The 23901-nt window shown below is 36.5% G+C and overlaps 1 protein-coding gene across 4 annotated transcripts in view; it reads left to right on the top strand.

The window, feature by feature from the left end:
- The window catches only part of MAP4K3 (mitogen-activated protein kinase kinase kinase kinase 3), a 196508-nt gene that overhangs the window by 112209 nt on the left and 60398 nt on the right, over nucleotides 1-23901 (top strand). For 3 of the 4 annotated variants that reach the window (XM_061211158.1, XM_061211157.1, XM_061211159.1), the window contains 7 exons: nucleotides 6975-7030; nucleotides 7620-7667; nucleotides 10664-10706; nucleotides 12243-12315; nucleotides 23332-23463; nucleotides 23661-23723; nucleotides 23809-23890. In XM_061211158.1, coding sequence (XP_061067141.1) covers nucleotides 6975-7030; nucleotides 7620-7667; nucleotides 10664-10706; nucleotides 12243-12315; nucleotides 23332-23463; nucleotides 23661-23723; nucleotides 23809-23890 — 497 coding nt within the window. Of the gene's footprint in view, nucleotides 1-6974; nucleotides 7031-7619; nucleotides 7668-10663; nucleotides 10707-12242; nucleotides 12316-23331; nucleotides 23464-23660; nucleotides 23724-23808; nucleotides 23891-23901 lie in introns of those variants that run through there. The other variant, XM_061211160.1, reaches the window with a different exon arrangement.

Raw genomic sequence — 23901 nt, 5'->3', positions numbered from 1 at the left:
ATCCACCTCAAGAAAAAAGAAAAATCTCAAATAAACAGTCTAACCTTACACCTAAAGGAACTAGAGAAAGAAGAGCAAACAAAACCCAAAATTAGTAGAAGGAAAGAAATCATAAAGATCAGAGTAGAAATAAATGAAATAGAAACAAAGAAAACAGTAGCAAAGATCAATAAAACTAAAACCTGGTTCTTTGAGAAGATAATCAAAATTGATAAACCTTTAGCCAGACTCATCAAGAAAAATAGGGAGAGGACTCAAATCAATAAAATTAGAAATGAAAAAGGAGAAGTTACAACAGACACCGCAGAAATACAAAGCATCCTAAGAGACTACTACAAGCAACTCTATGCCAATCAAATGGACAATCTAGAAGAAAGGGTCAAATTCTTAGAAAAGCACAACCTTCCAAGACTGAACCAGGAAGAAATAGAAAATATAAACAGACCAATCACAAGCACTGAAATTGAAACTGTAATTAAAAATCTTCCAACAAACAAAAGTCCAGGACCAGATGGCTTCAGAGGTGAATTCTTTCAAACATTTAGAGAAGAGCTAACACCCATCCTTCTCAAACTCTTCCAAAATATTGCAGAGGAAGGAACACTCCCAAATTCATTCTACGAGGCCACCATCACTCTGATACCAAAACCAGACAAAGATACTACAAAAAAGAGAAAATTACAGACCAGTATCACTGATGAATATAGATGCAAAAATCCTCAACAAAGTACTAGCAAACAAAACCCAACAACATGTTAAAAGGATCATGCATCATGATCAAGTGGGATTTATCCCAGGGATGCAAGGTTTCTTCAGTATACACAAAGCAATCAATATGATACACCACATTAACAAATTGAAGAATAAAAACCATATGATCATCTCAATAGATGCAGAAAAAGCCTTTGACAAAACTTAACACCCATTTATGATTAAAACTCTCCAGAGGGCTTCCCTGGTGGCACAGTGGTTAAGAATCTGCCTGCCAATGCAGGGGACACGGGTTTGAGCCCTGGTCTGGGAAGATCCCACATGCCACAGAGCAACTAAGTCTGTGTGCCACAACTACTGAGCCTGCGCTCTAGAGCCCGCGAGCCACAAGTACTGAAGCCCACGTACCACAACTACTGAAGCCCACGCACCTAGAGCCCGTGCTCCACAACAAGAGAAGCCACCACAATGAGAAGCCCGCGCACCGCAACAAAGAGTAGCCCCGGCTCGCCACAACTAGAGAAAGCCCGCGTGCAGCAACGAAGACCCAATGCAGCCAAAAACCAATAAATAAGTAAATTTATTAAAAAAAAAAAAACTCCAGAAAGTGGGCATAGAGGGAACCTACCTCAACATAATAAAGGCCGTATATGACAGACCCACGGCAAACATCATTCTCAGTGGTGAAAAACTGAAAGCATTTACTCTAAAATCAGGAACAAGACAAGGATGTCCACTCTCACCACTGTTATTCAACATAGTTTTGGAAGTCCTAGCCACGGTAATCAGAGAAGAAAAAGAAATAAAAGGAATTCGACTTGGAAAAGAAGAAGTAAAACTGTCACTGTTTGCGGATGACATGGTACTATACATAGAAAATGCTAAAGATGACACCAGAAAACTACTAGAGCTAATCAATGAATTTGGTAAAGTTACAGGATACAAAATTAATGCACAGAAATCTCTTGCATTCCTATACACTAACAACGAAAGATCAGAAAGAGAAATTAAGGAAACAATCCCATTCACCATTGCAGCAAAAAGAATAAAATACCTAGGAATAAGCCTACCTAAGGAGGTAAAAGACCTGTACTCAGAAAACTATAAGGCACTGATGAAAGAAATCAAAGATGACACAAACAGATGGAGAGATATACCATGTTCTTGGATTGGAAGAATCAATATTGTGAAAATGACTATACTACCCATAGCAGTCTACAGATTCAGTGCAATCCCTATCAAATTACCAATGGCATTTTTTATGGAACTAGAACAAAAAATCTTAAAATTTGTATGGAGACACAAAAGACCCCAAATAGCCAAAGCAATCTTGAGAGAAAAAAAAACGGAGCTGGAGGAATCAGACTCCCTGACTTCAGACTATACTACAAAGCTACAGTAATCAAGGAAATATGGTACTGGCACAAAACCAGAAATATAGATCAGTGGAACAGGATAGAAAGCCCAGAGATGAACCTGAGACCACACCTATGGTCAACTAATCTATGACAAAGGAGGCAAGAAAAAAAAAAAGTTATTTTCTGAGAATTTTTTTTTTTAGGTGTGTGGCTATTCTTCATATTTGAGAAATTTTTCCTTTTTATTAATGACATTTTGATTTCAAAGGTTTAGTGAAAATTGAGAAATATTTGTTATCATTTTGCATTGCAGAACATACACGGTATTTCTGAAAGCTTGTTTTAAATTCAAAAAGCTATTTTCCCCTTTTTTTGTTTTCATTTGGACTAATTTCTCTACTATTGTTTCCACACTTATTGATTTAATTTCCTTCTTCCTGAAGTTTTTTTCGGCTAGGCCTCTAGTGGTAAACTCTCAGTCTTTGATCCTCATTCTTAAATGATAGTTTAAGTGGACATAGGCACATTTTCTCAGTTGACAGGTATTTTTGTTAGCATTTCGAAGATGCTGGACTATTGTCTTCTAGTTTCTGTAGTTGTTGGTACCTTCTGCTAACTATTGATCCTTTGCAGGTAATCTTCCTTTCTTTGTAATTGCTTTTAAGATTTTTCTCTTCATTTCTGGTGTTTCTAGTATCTAAATGTAGATTTACTTTTCCTGCTTGGGACTTAGTGCTTACGTCCGAGATTTTAGTTCTTTTATCAAGTCTGACAATGATCAATTATTATCCATTCAAATATTTTCTCCTTCAGGTTCTCTGATCTCTCCTTCTAGAATTTCAGTTCGATGTACATTAGCTCTCCATGTCTCTTAAAGTGAGCTTCATTTTTCCACTTTTTTTTTTTTTTTTAAACCAGGAGCACTTTCTTTTTTTAAAATAATTAATTAATTTATTTATTTATTTTTGGCTGTGTTGGGTCTTCGTTTCTGTGCGAGGGCTTTCTCTAGTTGCGGCGAGCGGGGGCCACTCTTCATCGCAGTGCGCGGGCCTCTTCACTATCGCAGCCTCTCTTGTTGCGGAGCACAGGCTCCAGACGCGCAGGCTCAGTAGTTGTGGCTCACGGGCCTAGTTGCTCTGCGGCATGTGGGATCTCCCAGACCAGGGCTCGAACCCGTGTCCCCTGCATTGGCAGGCAGATTCTCAACCACTGCGCCACCAGGGAAGCCCGATTTTTCCACTTTTTAATCCCTCAGAGCACTGAGGATACTCATAACCATCTTCCGGTTCACTGATTGTACACCTAATTTGGTAACCATATTTTTCATTTCTAGAAATTATTTGGTTCTATTTCACATCTCTTTCCATTTTTTGTCTTATTCTTTCCTTGTAATTTTTCATCCCTTCTTTTATATCTTTAGTTTATTTAAGCATACTTATTTTTTAGTCTTAGATTGTTTGGTAATTCCATCAGATATACATGATTGGTCTTAGGTGTCTGGTTCTGCTTTCTTCATTAAGAAGCAAGAAAGCCAGTTTAGTTACAGAGATAGGTTGTCATGATTGTTATTCCATTTCAACCCTCTGATGGAAGTAACATAGTAATATGAATCTGTTAGTACTGATTTGTTTATACAGCAACTGGGTCAGTGGAAGAAATAATTTCGTATTAACTTGGATGCTCTCAAACATGCATGCTGAGAATATGCAGGCTTATATGCAGCCCCAAACCCTGTCTTTCTCTGTATGCACACCTTTGATTGCACCCAGGTTTCTACCAGATAACCTCCTCATGGCAACGTATACTCCTCTTTGGCTGTAGTCTACACTGCTGTCTACTTGCATCGCCATATAAAACATATACCTCCATTTCTCTCTGTGCGTGTCTCTTGCCTCCTCTCCTCTCTCTCTTTCATCATGTTGTCATTCTGTGGGGAGTAGAATAAATATCCTGGATTACCTTATTTGGTGAAAGACAAGTTCTACTTTTCTAATAACCACAGTGCTTGTGGGTTTTTGTTTGTTTCTTTGCTGGTGTATGCAAACCAAATTTGATCCATCATGCAAAATTTTTTTGATTAAAGCCTCCTTTTTAAAATTATTTCCACTTATTTATAAAGTACCATTAAGCCAAATTTTATATTTTGTCTTATGTCCTTAATTCCATCATTTACTCCAAATGATTGTTTTAAAGTTAACTCTCCTGGAAGGGGAACTATATTAGTTATCTATTGCTGTATAACAGTGATCTTAAAATTTGTCATCTTAAAACAAACATTTATTATCTCAGTTACTAAGGGTCAAGAATTCAAGAATGGCTTAATTGGGTGATTTCCCTTGCAGGACAGGGCAAAACATGCATAAGACATTTGGTCCATGCCAAAAATCCTTGAAATTTGGTCCTGTCCAGAATGTCCATGAGTGTATTTGGTTCATGCCACATGGTTTTGGACAGGACCAGATATCAAGGATCTTTTGGCATGGACCCAATGTCTTATGGACATTTTGGGCAGGACCAAATATGAACAAATATCAAGAGCCTTTTGGTGTGGACCAAAAGTCTTAGGGAGGTTTGGGGCAGGACCAAATGTCTGCAAACTGGATGATTCTAGCTCATGGTCACTCATGAGGGTGCAGTCAAGCTCTTGGCTGGAACTGTAGTCATCTGAAGGCTTGACTAAGGTTGGAAGATTTGCTTTCAAGATGATTCACTTACATGGCTATTGGCAGGAGGTCTCAATTCCTTGCCACAAGGATCTCTCTATAGGACAGCTTGAGTGTCTTCACAGGATGGCAGCTGGCTTCTCCCAGAGGAAATGATGCCAGAGAGCAAGGAGGAAGCCATAAAACCTTTTATGATGTAGTCTCAGAATTTGCATTCTGTTACTACCACCACAGTTTGTTCTTTAGAAGCAAGTCATTTCTGTCCAGCCCACACTCAGGAAGGGAATTAAGTTCCAGCTCTTGAGGGGGATGTATCAGAGAATTCATGGACATATTTTGACCATGAGGGTGAGGGCAGCAGGGCAACTTTTGACTTTACATTTTTTCATGAGTTCCTTCTCCTCTCCTTTTGTTTACTTTTTCTTTGAGAACTAACATTAGAACCTTTTATTGTTCCAACATAATAGATTTTTTGTCTCTATTTTTCACTGAACATTTTTCCTTCTGTTTAATATTGTCCTTTAACAACTTTATGCATTCTGTTATATCATTTATGGTGAATTTTTTTCTCATTTATTTCATAATTTTGAGATCATCTTCAGGGGGAATTCCGTATGGCTTTTGAGAGTGTGTCCTTCCGACAGTGTTGGATTTTTTTTTTCCCTGGGACCCCAGTGACCTCATTGTTTTCTATATATATTTGAACCCTAAACCTGAGTGAAGAAGAGGCCTTTTAAATTCTAAGAGGAAACAGTTTTTCTCCTGTCCACATCCCAGGCCGTGACACGCAAATCCCTAGTCGTCTCCTGGTGCTTGTCCACTATTTTAATGAGGGTGTAGCCCTTTGAGGATTCTGGTTTTATGTGGGTGTTTGTTTTAGCTCTTCCTCTGCAGAGCTATAACCTTTTCTTCTGTGCCCATGTAGGGGATAAAACTAAGGCCCTAGCTTGCTAAGATTGGCCTTCCCCTAAGAGACAGCTAGACTATTTGTCATTTTTACGATTCTGTTTTTCATTTTCGTTTTTGCGTTTGGCTTCTGGACAAGTCTCTTACTGTTTATGAGCTTAGCTAGGCATTTAGAAGATTATTTAAAATGTTTTTTCCTGGTGTTACTTTCAGGGTTTTCAGGTTATCTTATTTGCTGTATTGTGGGAACACACATCTCAAGAAGGCCTATCTTGCTGGATGAGAGTAGGCTTACAAGCCACGGAAGTTAGTTACTATGTGGTTTATCCTCATTTAAACTTAGCCATGTCCCCAAAAGAATCTAAGTGAAATAGATTTCTCTCTTCCACAATTGTAAAATACAAGTACTCTGAACTACACATTTTTACAAAGCTGTTAAGTTTAGGTAAATGGGAGATCACTGTCTAGCACGTGATTTCATGGTTGGAATTTGATTCAGTTTCTAGAATAGTTTTTCCCGCCTAACTTACTTCTTTATTCTGAAGTGGTTTAATAGCGAGAAAGAGAAAACTATTTAAATGTTTTTCATAGTCGAAAGATGTGCACAGAGGAAATATTCAAATATTATATGATTAAGCTATGTATATTGATATGCAAAGATGTCCATGATAAATGAAAAGGCAAGTTTCAGAATTGTATGTGTAATATGATTCCATTTATGTTTATGTGTTTGTACACTACATACCTGTACTATATAAAACATCTATGCATTAAGTCATCTGGTAGACTATAGGCCAAACTATTGGTATTGTTTATTATTGAGTAATACTGGTTTGGATAAGGAAAAGACCTGTCTCTGTTGATTGGAATTTTTTATATTGAACACGTATTAATTTTATATCTATAAAGCTAATAATTTTAGGGAAAAAGTATTGATTTTTAACCTAGTCAGTAATACATATTACATGTCAATTATTTTAAAAAACTTTAATAAAAACTAGCTAAACGTCTTGGCCATGCTTGCTTTCTTTTAACATTTAAGAGGTAATATGATCAGGTGTAAAAATGAAAATGTAATTAATTTCAGTGACTATTTCAATGTTTTATTCATTCCACAAACATTTACTGAGTAGCTTTTCCATGCCAGGCACTGTTCTAAACACTGGGGATACAATGAGCAAATCAGATTTTTAAAAATTCCTGCCCTCATGGAGCTTACTTTTTAGTAGAATTTAGGTATATTAAGTCTATTGCTTAGTGGAACTTGTAAACTTTGTCTCTTATTGAAAAACATACTTTGACTAATTTTATTAACATTAATTTTCTCCTCTTATAGTAACGGGACCTCTGTCAGAACTGCAAATTGCATATGTTAGCAGAGAAACACTACAGGTAAATTCAATGTTAATTAAAAAGTAATGTTCTTTATTAAAGTAAATGTTTAATTATTGTGCATTACCTGTTAAGCAGAGTAAGGATTTAAATATTCTAGTTTGGTAAACTCTTGAATTTAATACATTTCAAAGTTGTGTAGTAAACTCAAATTATATTTGCAAATAAACACGTTAAAGCTTCAGTATCATAATATACCTCCTAAAATTTAAGCACTATGGATTTTTTATTTATTTTTATATTCCTCTTAATACCAAAGAAAGGCTTAAAAATTAAGCATTCTTATGGGATTGAAACTCATTCTGATACTAATTGGATATTTACTTTTAAAAAGTTATTTCAAACTATTTGCAGAGTTTAGTGAAAATTATTTCTCTTAGGAAAATTAGTGGTTCATACTGAGCTCCGCCTCTCATTTTCTTGATTCTTTTATCTTTTCGGATACTCTGGTAAAATAAAGTGATTATCACTAGTGCTTTCTGTAATGAGTAAATAAATAAGATAGAATACTACTCATTGATGACTTTAAATCCCAAAGTGTGTTCTGTAGTAAAGTCTTGTTAATTTTTCTTTTTTTTTGAAACTCCAGGGATTATACTATCTTCACAGTAAAGGGAAAATGCACAGGGATATAAAGGTATATATCATATCTTTACCTAATGGCCCTCTCTTCATTTTTAAATATGCTGACCAAACTGTTGAGCAAAATTGTATCTGTTATTCTATTTGATGAATTTGTTATCTTAATATGTTACTATAATAAAATTGAGTGATACTTTGAAGGGTTTATTAATTTTTTTTATAGCAGCTCTATTGAGATACAGTTCACATACCATAAAATTCACCCTTTTAAAGTGTACAATTGTGGATTCATGTTTTAATAACACATTTTAGCTTATTTGTAGTTATTTATTTATAAAATGCAAATTAGGTCCATAGCTTCCATTAAGTTACAGTCTTTAGGAAGTTTCATGCTTTGAATATTGTAGTAAACTTTGGCAATCTTAAGGAACTGTCATTAATAATGTATAAAAATGGATAAACTAAGCCTTGACCTTTTCTGCTGGTCTTTAACTGGCAGAGGAGAGCAGGTACACCGGGCATGTTGTGGTAAACCACCCCTATCGTAGGACTCTGAGGTTATTTCCAAAGATACTGCCGTCTTCCCAGCCTGGATATTTTCTCTGTTCATTTATTTTTTCTTTTCTTTTCTTCTTCCTCATTCATCTTACCTCCTGCTTTTTCTTTCCCCCTTTTGTTTTCTCTAACATAAAGGTTCTAACCCTTTTTTGCGGGGGGTGTGGGAATCATGTGCTCTTTGAGTCTCTGATGAAAGCCATGGACTCTCTCCTCCAAAAATGCTCTTATGCACATGCCTTCAAATTTTGCATGAAATTTCAGTGGACTCTCAGATCATCTACTGAGATCCTCTACTTTAAGTATTGTTCATGAACCACTTCAAAGACATAAGCAAAGAGCCTTGGATTCAAAGGTACGAGAGATCCTAAGAAGATCAGTGTATCAAGAAAGATTCTGTGTCATTGGCACTTAAATGATCTGGAAGGATTGATAGATTTTTGTCAGAAATGGAAGTTGGAGTGCCTTCTAAGCAGAAGGAACAGTGTGAGCAAAGATACGGAGGTCAGAAAGTGTGGGGTCATTTTAGGGGGTATAAAGGCTGCACCATATAATTGAAGAGAAGAGAATGTAGGAGAGTGATAAGAGATGGTGTTGGCCAGGAGGTTTGGTGCTCCATTATGCAAGAACTCGTGTGTTGGACTTCAGAGTTTGGGCCTAATTGGATAGATTCTAGCCATCACCACTATTTCTACCCTGTCTAAGCCACCATTATATTATATCTCACCTGGACTTCTGGAATAGCTTTCTAACTGGTCTCCCTGCTCCCATTCTTGAGTGATCCTACAGTCAGTTCTCTGCCTCACACCAAAGTGACCTTTGTAAATCAGATCTTGTCACTCTCCTGCTTATAAACCACCATTGGCTTCCCATCATACTCAGTACAGTATTCAGATGTTTTTACCGTGGCCATTAAGGTTATGCATGATCTGGCCCCTGCTTTCCTCTCCGACCTCATCTCATACTCTTCTTCGTTTTACTCATTCTGTTCTAGGCACACTAAACTTGGAGTTCCTGGAATATGTTGAGTTCATTCTGGTTCCAGGACTTTGTATTTGCTGTTACCTCTTTCTGGAATGTTCTTCTAGATTTTGGCATGACTCTGCACCCTCTCTTCAATTAGATCTCTGCTTAAATATCCCTGCCTTAGGGAGGCCTTCCCTTCCTGCTTTATCTTCAGAGTGCTTATCTCTAACTGGCTTTGAATCATTTATTGGTTCATTCATTCGTGTGTGTGTGTGTGTGTATTCGTTTTTAGATTTTCTTTCTCTCCTGCTTAGATGTAAACTCCTTGAGAGCTGGAACTTTTTCATTACTATAACCCCAGAGCTTGAAGTAGCATCTGGTTGCTAGTAGTCTCTCAGGGAGAGAGGGATGAATGGACACCTAGATGGATGGATGGAAGAATGCATCATAAGTGCAGGTGACATGATATAAACTGTAATTTAGAAAAATTAATCTGGAGCTGGGGAAAGACCAAACTGAAGACTCTGGCAGAAGTCTAGATAGCTAGGGCCTAATTCAGGTTGAAATCCCTACTCTAGTTTCTTTTTCCTTTTTCTCATTTCTCCCATTACTCCTTAGAGTTGCAGTAATATCAAGGGGTGTAGGTTTTGGTTATTTCTTCCTCTTTTGGGGGCTGGAAGGAGTTTCCTAGTATTTTTTACCCCGAACTTATACTTACAAAATTGATTGCATCCTGAACCATAGAGGATTACTTTTGCTTCCTCATTTAAAAGTTGCCCAAAGCGGGGGCAGGGGTGGGGAGCCTGTAGTACCTTTGAGAGGCAGTATTTTTACCTCCTCCAGAAGCTCTCAGTTTTTTGAAGATGAAGTCGTTATTATCACCTTCTTCTTAGAGCTTAGATCAAGAAGCAAAAGTGGATAAAAATGCTGCTAGGTCATGCAAACAGGTGACATTTTAATTCTGTGGGACTGTGCCTAGTTGTTTATATACTGAATGGCCCCAAACTCTGGGCAGAGACACATTAGGATGGACAGCCCCACAGTCTAAGTAGTAAGGTTCAGTCTTACACATTAGCATTGGTTCAACTGATGTTGAGTACCTAGAAAGGGAGATGTGTTTTGGTGGTTTTGGACAGGAAATGGCAATGAAGTTTAACATGTAATTCAAGGAACTGAATAATGCCATTGTAAGGTAACAGTTTAGTAGAGTGACAGCGCTGGATCAGGAAGAAAATAGCATTCAGATTAAAACTAATATGTCACGTTCATAATAACATTCATATTATTTTAACAGCAGCTTTTTGCAAGGCAGAACATTTTGTAAGGATAGTCAAATTGCCTAAAAAGTAGACAGTAAGTTTTCCTATGAATGTAATGGTTTAACATTTTAATTGGGCCTACTATAAATCGTCAGTATTTCTAGGTTTAAGCCTGCCACTTGTGATTATTTTAAATATATATGTTTAATCTTTTATATGTGCTTTCTGATAAAATGTTTCCTACTTTAACTAAAATGTTCTCACTTTGAAGGGAGCTAACATTCTATTAACGGATAATGGTCATGTGAAATTAGGTAAGTAAATTTGAATTTCGTCACTTGCACAAATTTATTCCAAAACATAGTAAGTTTATGTTTTCCTCTCTAGGACTAGGTTTCCCCTCCCTCAGCAGCATCTATATATCTTTAGGTGGAAATCTCATTGCAGGACATGACATATGTAATCTCTCTGTATCTGTTTCTTCTTCTCTTAAGTGAGGATAAAGTCTATCCTTCACATGGGACAGATTCATTATAAAGATATAGTGAAATAATATCCCTTAAAAATTCTTTCGCCTCTAACCCTAGGAGTGGGACTTCTAGTAAGAAATCTGTACGAGATTACCTTGTGACCAAAAAATAAGGCAAACAAAAGCCAAAAACTCAATAATGCAAAAACTCCTACCTGCTTACACAAGCTTTTAAAATAAAACATTGTATTAGTTATATAAGAATGTAATTTAGATGCTGAATGGTGCTTTATTTGAAACTGTAACTTTTATTTTGTAACTTTTGATTGTCAAGTTATTAAAACAGTTCAATACCTAAATAATAACTTAACTTGAAAGTTTAAGACAGGAAACATGTACAATATAGTAACTTTATAAACAAAATTATGTCTGTTAGCTATTAAATGAAGTATTTAATAACAAATATGAAACAATTATTTTGAACTACATATCACTATAAAATCAAAATTCAAGCAAATATTTATCTTCTAAAAATATGATTAAACTATTTTGACCTATAGCCTATAATAGGGACTAATCAGATTTAAAAGTATCATAATTTACATGTAATAAAATTTTCCTAAGCCACCTCTAAATATGAGAAAAGCAGTTATCTAACTATTGATGGCTTAGTGAACAGTTTCCATCTGCAGTTTAAAATTTGTGTCAATATTATGTGCTTTACTCAAAGACATCCTATATATAATATGTCTTAGTTTATAAAGATTTAGAAATCATCGTTAAAAAACTAGAAAATATTAGAACTCAATATACTTAAAAAATAGCAACATAAAAATAAACTGACATAAAAATAAATTTCTTGATAGTGATAGTTATTGGTATTAGAATATATTGCTACGGTAAGATTTTTGGGAATATTCTGTTTGTCTTTTCACGGTAGATAGATTTACCAGTAGAGATTTTGTTTTTTTTAATGTCAGTTGTTATGTGTATGGCAGGAAGTGAATGGAATGTATTCTTACTTAAGGTCCCTCCCAGTGATTTTCCTTGAATTTCAGGTCCTGGGAATTAGAAATGATAACATTAAATCTGGCAGGTTAGATTCTCTCAGTTGTCTCTTCCTCATCAAAATTATTTGATCTTGACTTTCGTTGTCATTTGATACGTGTGGGGCTGTATGGGAACCCATTTGGCTGTCATACACACTATTTTGTGATATCTTAATGCTAGTCCATTAGAGTTACAAATCTTAATGTGATGTTTGAGAATATCTCATTTCTGTGAAATTAATTTAATGGAAATAATTATTAAAAATTTCTCATGCTACTTTTAAATAATTTTACTTTATTTTATTTTCTAAACGTGTCTCTTTTTTTAATAGCTGATTTTGGAGTGTCTGCTCAGATAACAGCTACAATCGCCAAACGGAAGTCTTTCATTGGTACACCATATTGGTAATTGTATTTTAATTGATAATTTAACTTTTTGTTTTTCTATCATTATTGTATGCAGTGTTTATTAAAAAATAGACTGAATGGTCAAAATTATTAGGACTAAAACAGATTAAGGAGGTCAGCAACAGGCTAAGTAATTTAGGCATATATACTTTTGGATGAATTACAATACATAGCCATAGAATATTCTACCATACTATTTTTCATTATGTGGAAAGGGCTTTAAAGGTTGATATACTTTTAGAAACCTTGATATAGTTCCAGTTTTGCCCAAAAAAACCCCAACTCTTGGTCCTACACATATTACATGTATTTTCACAGATTAGTCCGTATTCTGACGAATTTTTCAACATTGTCTTATTCACAGCATTCCCTAGCTCAAAACTTTTTGACATATCTTGGTTGCACACAAGATCAAGTACATATTTCTTGGCATTTGGAGTCTTCCGGTGTCTGGCCTCTATCTGCCTCATTAACTTTTTTTTTTTTAATTAATTTATTTTATTTATTTATTTTTGGCTGTGTTCAGTCTTCGTTGCTGCACACGGGCTTTCTCTAGTTTCTGCGAGCGGGGGCTACTCTTCGTTGTGGTCTATGGGCTTCTCATTGCGGTGGCTTCTCTTGTTGCAGAGCACAGGCTCTAGGCCCAGGCTTCAGTAGTTGTGGCCTGCGGGCTTTTGAGCGCCACAGGCTCAGTAGTTGTGGCTCACGGGCTTAGTTGCTTCACGTCATGTGGGATCCTCCCAGACTAGGGATCGAACCCGTGTCCCCTGCATTGGCAGGCGGATTCTTAACCACTGCACCACCAGGGAAGTCCCTGCCTCATTAACTTCAAGGTCTACTAGTTGCCTCCACAGACCTTCCTCTCTAGCCATGTTTGTCTGCTGGGTGTTCTTTGATCATTCTATACAAACTATCTTACTCATTCATTTATTTGTTCAATAAATATTTTTACCACTTACTATGTGCCAGATATGCTGTTAGTGATTGTGCATATAGTGGTGGATAGGTATAGAGCTTTTTTGCTCACATGATTCCCTTGAAGTAACGGCACTCTGGAAATCTTAACATTCCTTCAGCTTAAGTGCTACCATTCCTCCCCCGATGCCCTTCTGGTCTGCCTCCTCAGCAGTGGGACAGCACTAATCTGGAGGACTTCTCTTCATATTTAAGATATGATATATACCATTTTTGATATTTGTCTTTTTATCAAACAGGTACATACTTTAAAAGTCAAATAGTGCTAAAAAGACTGATAAATTCTTCTAGTTGTGTCTTCTGCCATCTGTAGCCTTATCAATTATTATTTATAGGCTTTGTGTTACAATAGGTGAAGATTTTATTAATAGTTCTCTTCATTCATCATTCAGTCTTCTTATCCTTTCAATGTACTTGCTGAGTCAATTATTATACTACTATTACACTTACTGTCTTTAAAATTTTTTCTTATATCTAATAATTTCTTCATTTTTTATTTGCTTAGTTTGTATTTTTAATCCCTGGCCAAGACTTCCATACCTCCCCATATTCTGCAGTCTGAAGGATGCCTCTATATAATTTTCCAAGCCATAAATAGTCCTGATTTTGGGAGGTTTTTTTTGCTTTGTTTTAATTTGTTTTGTTTTGTTTTTATTAAAGTTAAGTCTTCCTGGGGTCCTCCTCCCTCCTATACCAATCTGAGATGTTTATTTTCTAGGTTTTTTCCATAGCTTCGCCTTGGGAATTCATTTCCTGGAATCCAGGTCTTCTTCCTCCTTCATAAATTTCTCCCTCTCTCATGTTTTGATAACTTCCTGAGAAATTTGAGGGGTAAAAATTTTTGAGACTCTGCATGTCTAGCCTCACACACACACGATTGATAATTTGGATGAATATGGCATTCTAGGTTGGAATTTTTGAAGCATTGCTCTAGTGTCTTTTCTCTGATGTTCATGGGAACTGTGATGCCATTATGACACATGATTTTTTTTTTTAACATCTTTATTGGAGTATTGCTTTACAATGTTGTGTTAGTTTCTGCTATATAACAAAGTGAATCAGCTATACGTATACATGTATCCCCATATCTCCTCCCTCTTGCGTCTCCCTCCCACCTCTCTAGGTGGTCACAAAGCACTGAGCTGATCGCCCTGTGCTATGCGGCTGCTTCCCACTAGCTATCAATTTTACATTTGGTACTGTATACATGTCAGTGGTACTCTCTCACTTCGTCCCAGCTTACCCTTGCCCCTCCCCTTGTCCTCAAGTCCATTCTCTACATCTGCGTCTTTATTCCTATCCTGCCCCTAGGTTCGTCAGAACCATTTTTTTTTTTTAGATTCCATATATATGTGTTAGCATATGGTATTTGTTTTTCTCTTTCTGACTTACTTCACTCTATATGACAGACTCTAGGTCCATCCACCTCACTACAAATAGTTCAATTTTGTTTCTTTTTATGGCTGAGTAATATTCCATTGTATATATGTGCCACATCTTCTTTATCCATTCATCTGTCGATGGACACTTAGGTTGCTTCCATGTCCTGGCTATTGTAAATAGTGCTGCAGTGAACATTGTGGTACATGTGTCTTTTTGAATTATGGTTTTCTCAGGGTATATGCCCAGTAGTGGGATTGCTGGGTCGTGTGGTAGTTCTATTTTTAGTTTTTTAAGGAACCTCCATACTGTTCTCCATATCAGTGGCTGTATCAATTTACGTTCCCACCAACAGTGCAAGAGGGTTCCCTTTTCTCCACACCCTCTCCAGCATTTATTGTTTGTAGATTTTTTGATGATGGCCATTCTGACCAGTGTGAGGTGATACCTCATGTAGTTTTGATTTGCATTTCTCTAATGATTAGTGATGTTGAGCATCCTTTCATGTGTTTGTTGGCAATCTGTATGTCTTCTTTGGAGAAATGTCTATTTAGGTCTTCTGCCCATTTTTGGATTGGGTTGTTTGTTTTTTTGATATTGAGCTGCATGAGCTGCTTGTATATTTTGGAGATTAATCCTTTGTCAGTTGCTTCGTTTGCAAATATTTTCTCCCATTCTGAGGGTTGTCTTTTCGTCTTGTTTATGGTTTCCTTTGCTGTGCAAAAGCTTTTAAGTTTCATTAGGTTCTGTTTGTTTATTTTTGTTTTTATTTCCATTTCTCTAGGAGGTGGGTCAGAAAGGATCTTGCTGTAATTTATGTCATAGAGTTTTCTGCCTATGTTTTCCTCTAAGAGTTTTATAGTGTCAGGTCTTACATTTAGGTCTTTAATCCATTTTGAGTTTATTTTTGTGTTAGGGAGTGTTCTAATATCATTCTTTTACATGTAGCTGTCCAGTTTTCCCAGCACCACTTATTGAAGTGGCTGTCTTTTCTCCACTGTATACCCTTGCCTCCTGTGTCATAGATTAGTTGACCATAGGTGCATGGGTTTATCTCTGGGCTTTCTATCCTGTTCCATTGATCTGTATTTCTGTTTTTGTGCCAGTACCATACTGTCTTGATTACTGTAGCTTTGTAGTATAGTCTGAAGTCAGGGAGCCTGATTCCTCCAGCTCCATTTTTCTTTCTCAAGATTGCTTTGGCTCTTCGGGGTCTTTTGTGTTTCCATACAAATTGTGAAATTTTTTGCTCTAGTTCTATGAAAAATGCCATTAGTAGTTTGATAGGGATTGATTTGAATCTGTAGATTGCTTTGGATAGTATAGTCATTTTCACAGTGTTGATTCTTCCAATCCAAGAACATGGTGTATCTCTCCATCTGTTTGTATCATCTTTAATGTCTATCATCAGTGTCTTACAGTTTTCTGCATACAGGTCTTTTGTCTCCTTAGGTAGGTTTATTCCTAGGTATTCGATGCTTTTTGTTGCAGTGGTAAATGAGAGTGTTTCCTTAATTTCTCTTTCAGATTTTTCATCATTAGTGTATAGAAATGCAAGAGATTTCTGTGTATTAATTGTGTATCCTGCTACTTTACCAAATTCATGGATTAGCTCTGGTAGTTTTCTGGTAGCATCTTTAGGATTCTCTATGTATAGTATCATGTCATCTGAAAGATGCCTCTATATGTGACTGTGTGTCACTGGCACACAGTGACAGTTTTACTTCTTCTTTTCCGATTTGGATTCCTTTTATGTCTTTTTCTTCTCTGATTGCTGTGGCTAAAACTTCCAAAACTATGTTTAATAATAGTGGTGAGAGTGGGCAACCTTGTCTCGTTCCTGATCTTAGTGGAAATGGTTTCAGTTTTTCACCATTGAGAATGATGTTTGCTGTGGGTTTGTCATATATGGCCTTTATTATGATGAGGTAAGTTCCCTCTGTGTCTACTTTCTGGAGAGTTTTTATCATAAATGGGTGTTGAATTTTGTCAAAAGCTTTTTCTGCATCTATTGAGATGATCATATGGTTTTTATCCTTCAGTTTGTTAATATGGTGTATCACATTGATTGATTTGCGTATATTGAAGAATCCTTGCATTCATGGAGAAACCCCACTTGATCATGGCATATGATCATTTTAATGTGTTGTTGGATTCTGTTTGCTAGTATTTTGTTGAGGATTTTTGCATCTATGTTCATCAGTGATATTGGCCTGTAGTTTTCCTTTTTGTGATATCTTTGTCTGGTTTTGGTATCAGGGTGATGGTGGCCTCGTAGAATGAGTTTGGGAGTGTTCCCCCCTCTGCTATACTTTGGAAGAGTTTGAGAAGAATAGGTATTGGCTCTTCTCTAAATATTTGATAGAATTCGCCTGTGAAGCCACCTGGTCCTAGACTATTGTTTGTTGGAAGATTTTTAATCACAGTCTCAATTTCAGTGCTTGTGATTAGTCTGTTTATATTTTCTGTTTCTTCCTGGTTGTGTTGGAAGGTTGTGCTTTTCTAAGAATTTGTCCATTGTTTCCAGGTTGTCCATTTTACTGGCATAGAGTTGCTTGTAGTAGTCCCTTATGATGCTTTGTATTTCTGCGGGGCCTGTTGTTACTTCTCCTTTTTCATTTCTAATTCTGTTGATTTGAGTCTTCTCCCTTTTTTTCTTGATGAGTCTGGCTAATGGTTTATCAATTTTGTTTATCTTCTCAAAAACCAGCTTTTGTTTTTATTGTTCTTTGCTATCGTTTCCTTCATTTCTTTTTCATTTATTTCTCATCTGATCTTTATGATTTCTTTCCTTCTGCTAACTTTGGGGTTTTTTCGTTCTTCTTTCTCTAGTTGCTTTAGATGTAAGGTTAGGTTGTTTATTTGAGATTTTTCTTGTTTCTTGAGGTAGGATTGTATTGCTATAAATTTCCCTCTTAGAACTGCTTTTGCTGCATTCCATAAGTTTTGGGTCATCGTGTTTTCATTGTCATTTGTTTCTAGGTATTTTTTGATTCCCTCTTTTTTTTTTCAGTGATCTCTTGGTTATTTAGTAGCATATTGTTTAGCCTCCATGTGTTTGTATTTTTTACAGTTTTTTTCCTGTTATTTCTATCTAGTCTCATAGCGTTGTGGTCGGAAAAGATACTTGATATTTCAATTTTCTTAAATTTACCAAGGCTTGATTTGTTACCCAAGATATGATCTATCCTGGAGAATGTTCCATGAGCACTTGAGAAGAAAGTGTATTCTGTTGTTTTTGGATGGAATGTCCTATAAATATCAATTAAGTCCATCTTGTTTAATGTGTCGTTTAAAGCTTGTTTTCCTAATTTATTTTTATTTTGGGTGATCTGTCCATGGTGAAAGTGGGGTGTTAAAGTCCCCTACTATGATTGTGTTACTGTCGATTTCCCCTTTTCTGGCTGTTAACATTTGCCTCATGTATTGAGGTGCTCCTTTGTTGGGTGGATAAATATTTACAATTGTTATATCTTCTTCTTGGATTGATCCCTTGATCATTATGGAATGTCCTTCTTTGTCTCTTGTAATAGTCTTTATTTTAAAGTCTATTTTGTGTGATATGAGAACTGCTACTCCAGCTTTCTTTTGATTTCCATTTGCATGGAATATTTTTTTCCATCCCCTCACTTTCAGTCTGTATGTGTCCCTAGGTCGGAGGTGAGTCTCTTGTAGGCAGCGTATATATGGGTCTTGTTTTTGTATCCATTCAGCCAGTCTGTCTTTTGGTTGGAGCATTTAATCCATTTACGTTTAAGGAAATTATCGATACATATGTTCCTGTTACCATTTTCTTAATTGTTTTGGGTTGTTTTTGTAGGTCTTTTCCTTCTCTTGTGTTTCCTGCTTGGAGAAGTTCCTTTAGCATTTGTTGTAAAGCTGGTTTGGTGGTGCTAAATTCTCTTAACTTTTGCTTGTTTGTAAAGTTTTTAATTTCTCAATTGAATCTGAAAGAGATCCTTGCTTGGTAGAGTAATCTTGGTTGTAGGTGTTCCCTTTCATCACTTTAAATATGTCCTGCCACTTCCTTCTGGCTTGCAGAGTTTCTGCTGAAAGATCAGCTGTTAACCTTATGGGGATTCCCTTGTATGTTATTTGTTGCTTTTCCCTTGCTGCTTTTAATATTTTTTCTTTGTATTTAATTTTTGATAGTTTGATTAATATGTGTCTTGGCGTGTTTCTCCTTGGATTTATCCTGTAATGGACTCTCTGTGCTTCCTGGACTTGATTGACTATTTCCTTTCCCATATTAGGGGAGTTTTCAACTATAATCTCTTCAAATATTTTCTCAGTCCCTTTCTTTTTCTCTTCTTCTTCTGGGACCCCTATAATTCGAATGTTGGTGCATTCAATGTTGTCCCAGAGGTCTCTGAGACTGTCTTCAATTCTTTTCATTCTTTTTTCTTTATTCTGCTCTGTGGTAGTTATTTCCATATTTTATCTTCCAGGTCAGTTATCCATTCTTCTGCCTCAGTTATTCTGCTATTGATTCCTTCTAGAGAATTTTTAATCTCATTTATTGTGTTGTTCATCATTGTTTGTTTGCTCTTTAGTTCTTCTAGGTCCTTGTTAAACGTTTCTTGTATTTTCTCCATTCTATTTCCAAGATTTTGGATCATCTTTACTATCATTACTCTGAATTCTTTTTCAGGTAGACTGCCTATTTCCTCTTCATTTGTTTGGTCTGGTGGGTTCTTACCTTGCTCCTTCATCTGCTGCGTATTTCTCTGTCTTCTCATTTTGCTTAACTTACTGTGTTTGGGGTCTCCATTTCGCAGGCTGCAGGTTCATAGTTGCCGTTGTTTTTGGTGTCTACTTCCAGTGGGTAAGGTTGGTTCAGTGGGTTGTGTAGGCTTCCTGGTGGAGGGGACTGGTGCCTGTGTTCTGGCAGATGAGGCCGGATCTTGTCTTTCTGGTGGGCAGGACCACATCTGATGGTGTGTTTTGGGGTGTCTGTTAACGTATTATGATTTTAGGCCGCCTTCCTGCTAGTGGGTGGGGTTGTGTTCCTGTCTTGCTAGTTGTTTGGCATGGGGTGTCCAGCACTGGAGCTTGCGGGTCATTGAGTGGAGCTGGGTCTTAGCATTGAAACAGAGATCTCTGAGAGCTCTCGCTGATTGATATTACGTGGGACCGGGAGGTCTCTGGTGGTCCAATGTCCTGAACTTGGCTCTGCCACCTCAGATGCTTAGGCTTGACACCCAGCCGGAGCAACAAGACCCTGTCAGCCACACAGCCAAGAGGGCTCCGCTCACATCACCTTACTTTTCCCTCTTGGCACTGGACTATGTGTGGACCACCGCCCCATCCTCATCACAGAGGGACGCTTTCATGTAGGTAGATGTGGAAGAAATGCGTCACACACTGGTGGAGAGGCGGGGGGCTGGGCAGCCGATGGGCTCCAAAAATGGCTGAAACTGTCGACACATGATATTTGAATGTAACCCCTCCCTACTAGAATCTTTTTGATGGTTTGGTATTCCATGGTGGTATACTTCAGAATGTTTTTGTTTGTTCTTTTGTCATTTTTACTTTTATTCATTGTACTTGGCATTTGTGCTTTTCAGTCAGGATTCATGTCTTTCAGTTCTGGGAAGTATTCTTGCATTACTTCTTTGATAATTTCTTTGCTATGCTTTTTCCTGCTCTCTCTTTCTGGAACTCATTTGTTATATCTTGGACCACTTGGATTAATCCAGTAATTTTCTGTCACTCTTTAAAAATCATTTTTGTTCTTCTTTCTGTAAGATTTCCAAAGCTTTTGAGACTCATGCTTTCATGATGGAGGCTTCCCTCAAATGTCTAGTAACCCTTCTCTTCTGGTTTACATTGAAGAGCAAGGCACTTAAAGCTGATTCGTAGCCGTGTATGCATGGGATGTAGCATGTAAACCCAGTTTTTAGTGTCCCAGAAATGAGTAAGTGAAGGAAGCTGAGTAACTCATTGTTATACACAGACTTCTACTGCTCCCAGCCCCTGCTGTCCTTTGTTCCTGATATGTCTGAGTCTGAAGCCCCTCATCCAGTTTCTGTTGGTCTTTATCCAGTAGGAATGGGGAAGGAGTAATTGCTGGGCCTTAATAGATGAGAAGAGGAATCTGGTGGACTAACTATTCATTATTTAGACTTGACATTTGCAAATAAATATACCTGTTTTCAACCTCAGTCTTAACTCTGCTTTTGTAAGTTTGTAACCCTAATTTGTCAGCCTTTCTGGGATTCTTAGGGGCTAAAAACCAGCTAGTTGGAACCTAGTCATCAGTAAAGTAGTAACTGATGTACATTAAATTTTACATATTTCTGGGGTTCTTGGCTTGCTAGTTGGTCTTGTCCTCTACACACACTTAGGTTTGTCCTTCCTCCTATTTGCCACTTCAGTTATTATTATTTCATTTCCAGTCCAAATATGTCTTCTGGATTTTTCAAAGATGATATGTTTATATTTCTCTTTTTTGTTCTTATTGTTCGGGATTGATTTCTGAGAGGAATAAGAGCTTAAAGAGCTATCTGTTATTATTTTTAGGTACTCTGTCTCCTCAGTTTGATTTTAAACATCTGGAGGAACTCTCATTGAATCTCCAGGGTCTAGCATGATTCTCTACACATGCTTAGTAAATGTTTGTTGATGATAACTGAAGCTTCAGAGATTAAAAACTAATGTCATTCTTCTAATGATAGAGTAGGTAATATCTTGGGAGCATGTGAAATTGTGAATTAGGCAAAATAATATTTTGGAACACTCCGACTCTTCAACTCTCTCTAGTATCATGTCTTTCCCACCTAAACTCTAGGGATGTAGGATAGAATGGAATCTCTCATTCATTGTGACTAAGGTTGGCAGTTATTCAGTTAATCAAAAAAGCCTGTGGAATTGGCACATCTCAAAATTAATACACTACACATGTACCTTAAACATTTTATTTCAATTTAAGGCATGTGAGTGTACTTTTTTTTTTTTTTTTTTTGCCAATCATTTGATATAGGACCAAAGCCTTTTCTTTGCGTGGATAACTAGTTAGATGTAAATCATCCACATTTCCTGGTTTGTGTTTCTCTAAAATGCAGTCATATACAAAGCATGTGACTTTTCCAGTCAGGTTTATTGAGATATAAATTTAGCCTTATTAGGTGTACAGTTCTATGAACTTTGAGACACTCTGTGGTAGTGAAAAACGCCACCACAATCCGTGTAAAACATAGGTTCCCATCACCCAGGAAAGTTTCCTTTTGTGCCCTTCTCGTAAATTCTTTTGGTCCGTCTCTAGCCTCTGGCAACACCTGATCTGATTTCTGTCTCTACGGTTTTGCCTTTTCCCCCAGTGTCATACAGATGGAATTATGCAGTCTGTAGCCTTCCTAATCTTTTACAGCTATCCTTTTCTTAACCTCATTTGCCAGATTTTTTGTTTTTTCTGTCTTTAGAAACTTGTCTTTAATAAGTTTTTCTAAAGCATACACTTTAATTTTCATAACAGCTTACTCTTTTTACCTTCATAATGAATTAGTTTTTATAATATTTAATTAGATTATGTATTTATAATAACAAATATAGCAAATAAACAGGTTCAGAGATGACTCAGTTGATTGCGGTAAGCATGCAACTTAACTGGCAGGAGTACAAGTGCACTGGGTGGGATCTTTCACTCATATTTTTGTAGAGGAAGGGAGAACATCAGCTGCCGTGGCCAACTAGTTAAGGATATGTCACCAGTGTGCACTTTCATCCTCTACTGGGGCATTTCCACAGCTGGCTGGAATCTAGCCATCAATAAAGATTAAAAACATTTTAAGACCAAGCATTTAGAAAGTTAGAGGGATTTTTTTTTTTTTTTTTTTTGGTTAACTTACTGACATATTTGACTTTCCTGAAATCATACCAGGAAAACAAACATACTTGTAAGGCTGCCTGTTTAACTCACACTTTTGATATGTAAGAGTTCAAATGTTTATCTCAAGTAGTTCTTTTCAAAACTACTGCTTAGGATTTGAAATGTTTTATATTTGAAAATCAACATAATTATTTAATAAAATACAAATTTATAGAGGTATAATTAGAATAAGACTACAGTAAAGTTGAAAGAAACAAAAAAAATACTGAATTCAGGTAACTTTCATCTGAATAAATATATTTTTTTAAAAGCAGACACTCAGTTTTATAACTTTTCACCAACCAATTAAGTTTATAGTAAATGTGAGTTAAGTACTAAATGAAGATTCTTGGTGCCCCAATAAATGGTATTGGTCAAGTGAAAACAGTTGGAGGCCAGATTGCAGTTTATTGACGTAAGAAGGAAGAGCTAAAAATGATGTTATTTATTACATGTTATGTCTCTATAGAATTTTGCATGTACAGAGGAAGAGAGATTGGGATGTGGACAAATTGTTACATGTCGCTCTGTTATAGTTGTAAATTTTTATAAACCTTTATAGTAAATAGCTTAACAAAGTAACAAAGGAGAAATCAGTAGGGGCTTGGGATGGAGAGTCTTATGAGATGTCGAGATCTTGGGAAATATGAGCCTTTTAAGTACTACATACTTATTTTTCAGATGTCAAGGCCTAAATAGGCCTCAGCTTACATAGTGATGGTGTGCCTCTGATGGGAATAAGAAGGAAAATACAATAAATAGATTTTTCTTTCTTGGACTATTTCCTTCAGGATGGCTCCAGAAGTCGCAGCCGTTGAGAGGAAAGGGGGGTACAATCAGCTTTGTGATCTCTGGGCAGTGGGGATCACTGCCATAGAACTTGCTGAGCTGCAGCCTCCTATGTTTGACTTACACCCAATGAGGTCAGTGTGTCATAGTTAAAGAATCCTGTGCTTAAATTAAGGTCCCCTACCCCCCTCCCAGTATTATTTATTATGTCATGAACAAGTAATATTCTTAGTCTTGCTTTACCTTATTTGGGAATTATAGTAATAGAATTAATATTATATATTAAAATATGCAATCTTAAAATGCTGTGTAATGGTTGTTGATTTTTCAGAGCATTATTTCTAATGACAAAAAGCAATTTTCAGCCTCCTAAACTAAAGGATAAAATGAAGTGGTAAGTATTTTTGTGTTATTTACTTTTATGGTCAAGAGCAAAAAAATAATTGAAATTTTAAAATCTGATTTTCAAAATTTCTTAGGTCAAATAGTTTTCATCATTTTGTGAAAATGGCACTTACCAAAAATCCAAAAAAAAGACCTACTGCTGAAAAGCTACTACAGGTATTATTTTT

Source organism: Eubalaena glacialis, chromosome 14 (genome assembly GCF_028564815.1).
Source record: "Eubalaena glacialis isolate mEubGla1 chromosome 14, mEubGla1.1.hap2.+ XY, whole genome shotgun sequence".
Taxonomy (NCBI): Eukaryota; Metazoa; Chordata; class Mammalia; order Artiodactyla; family Balaenidae; genus Eubalaena; species Eubalaena glacialis.
Note: the sequence above shows the minus strand (reverse complement) of the source record. Positions and strands in the feature narration are given on the sequence as shown.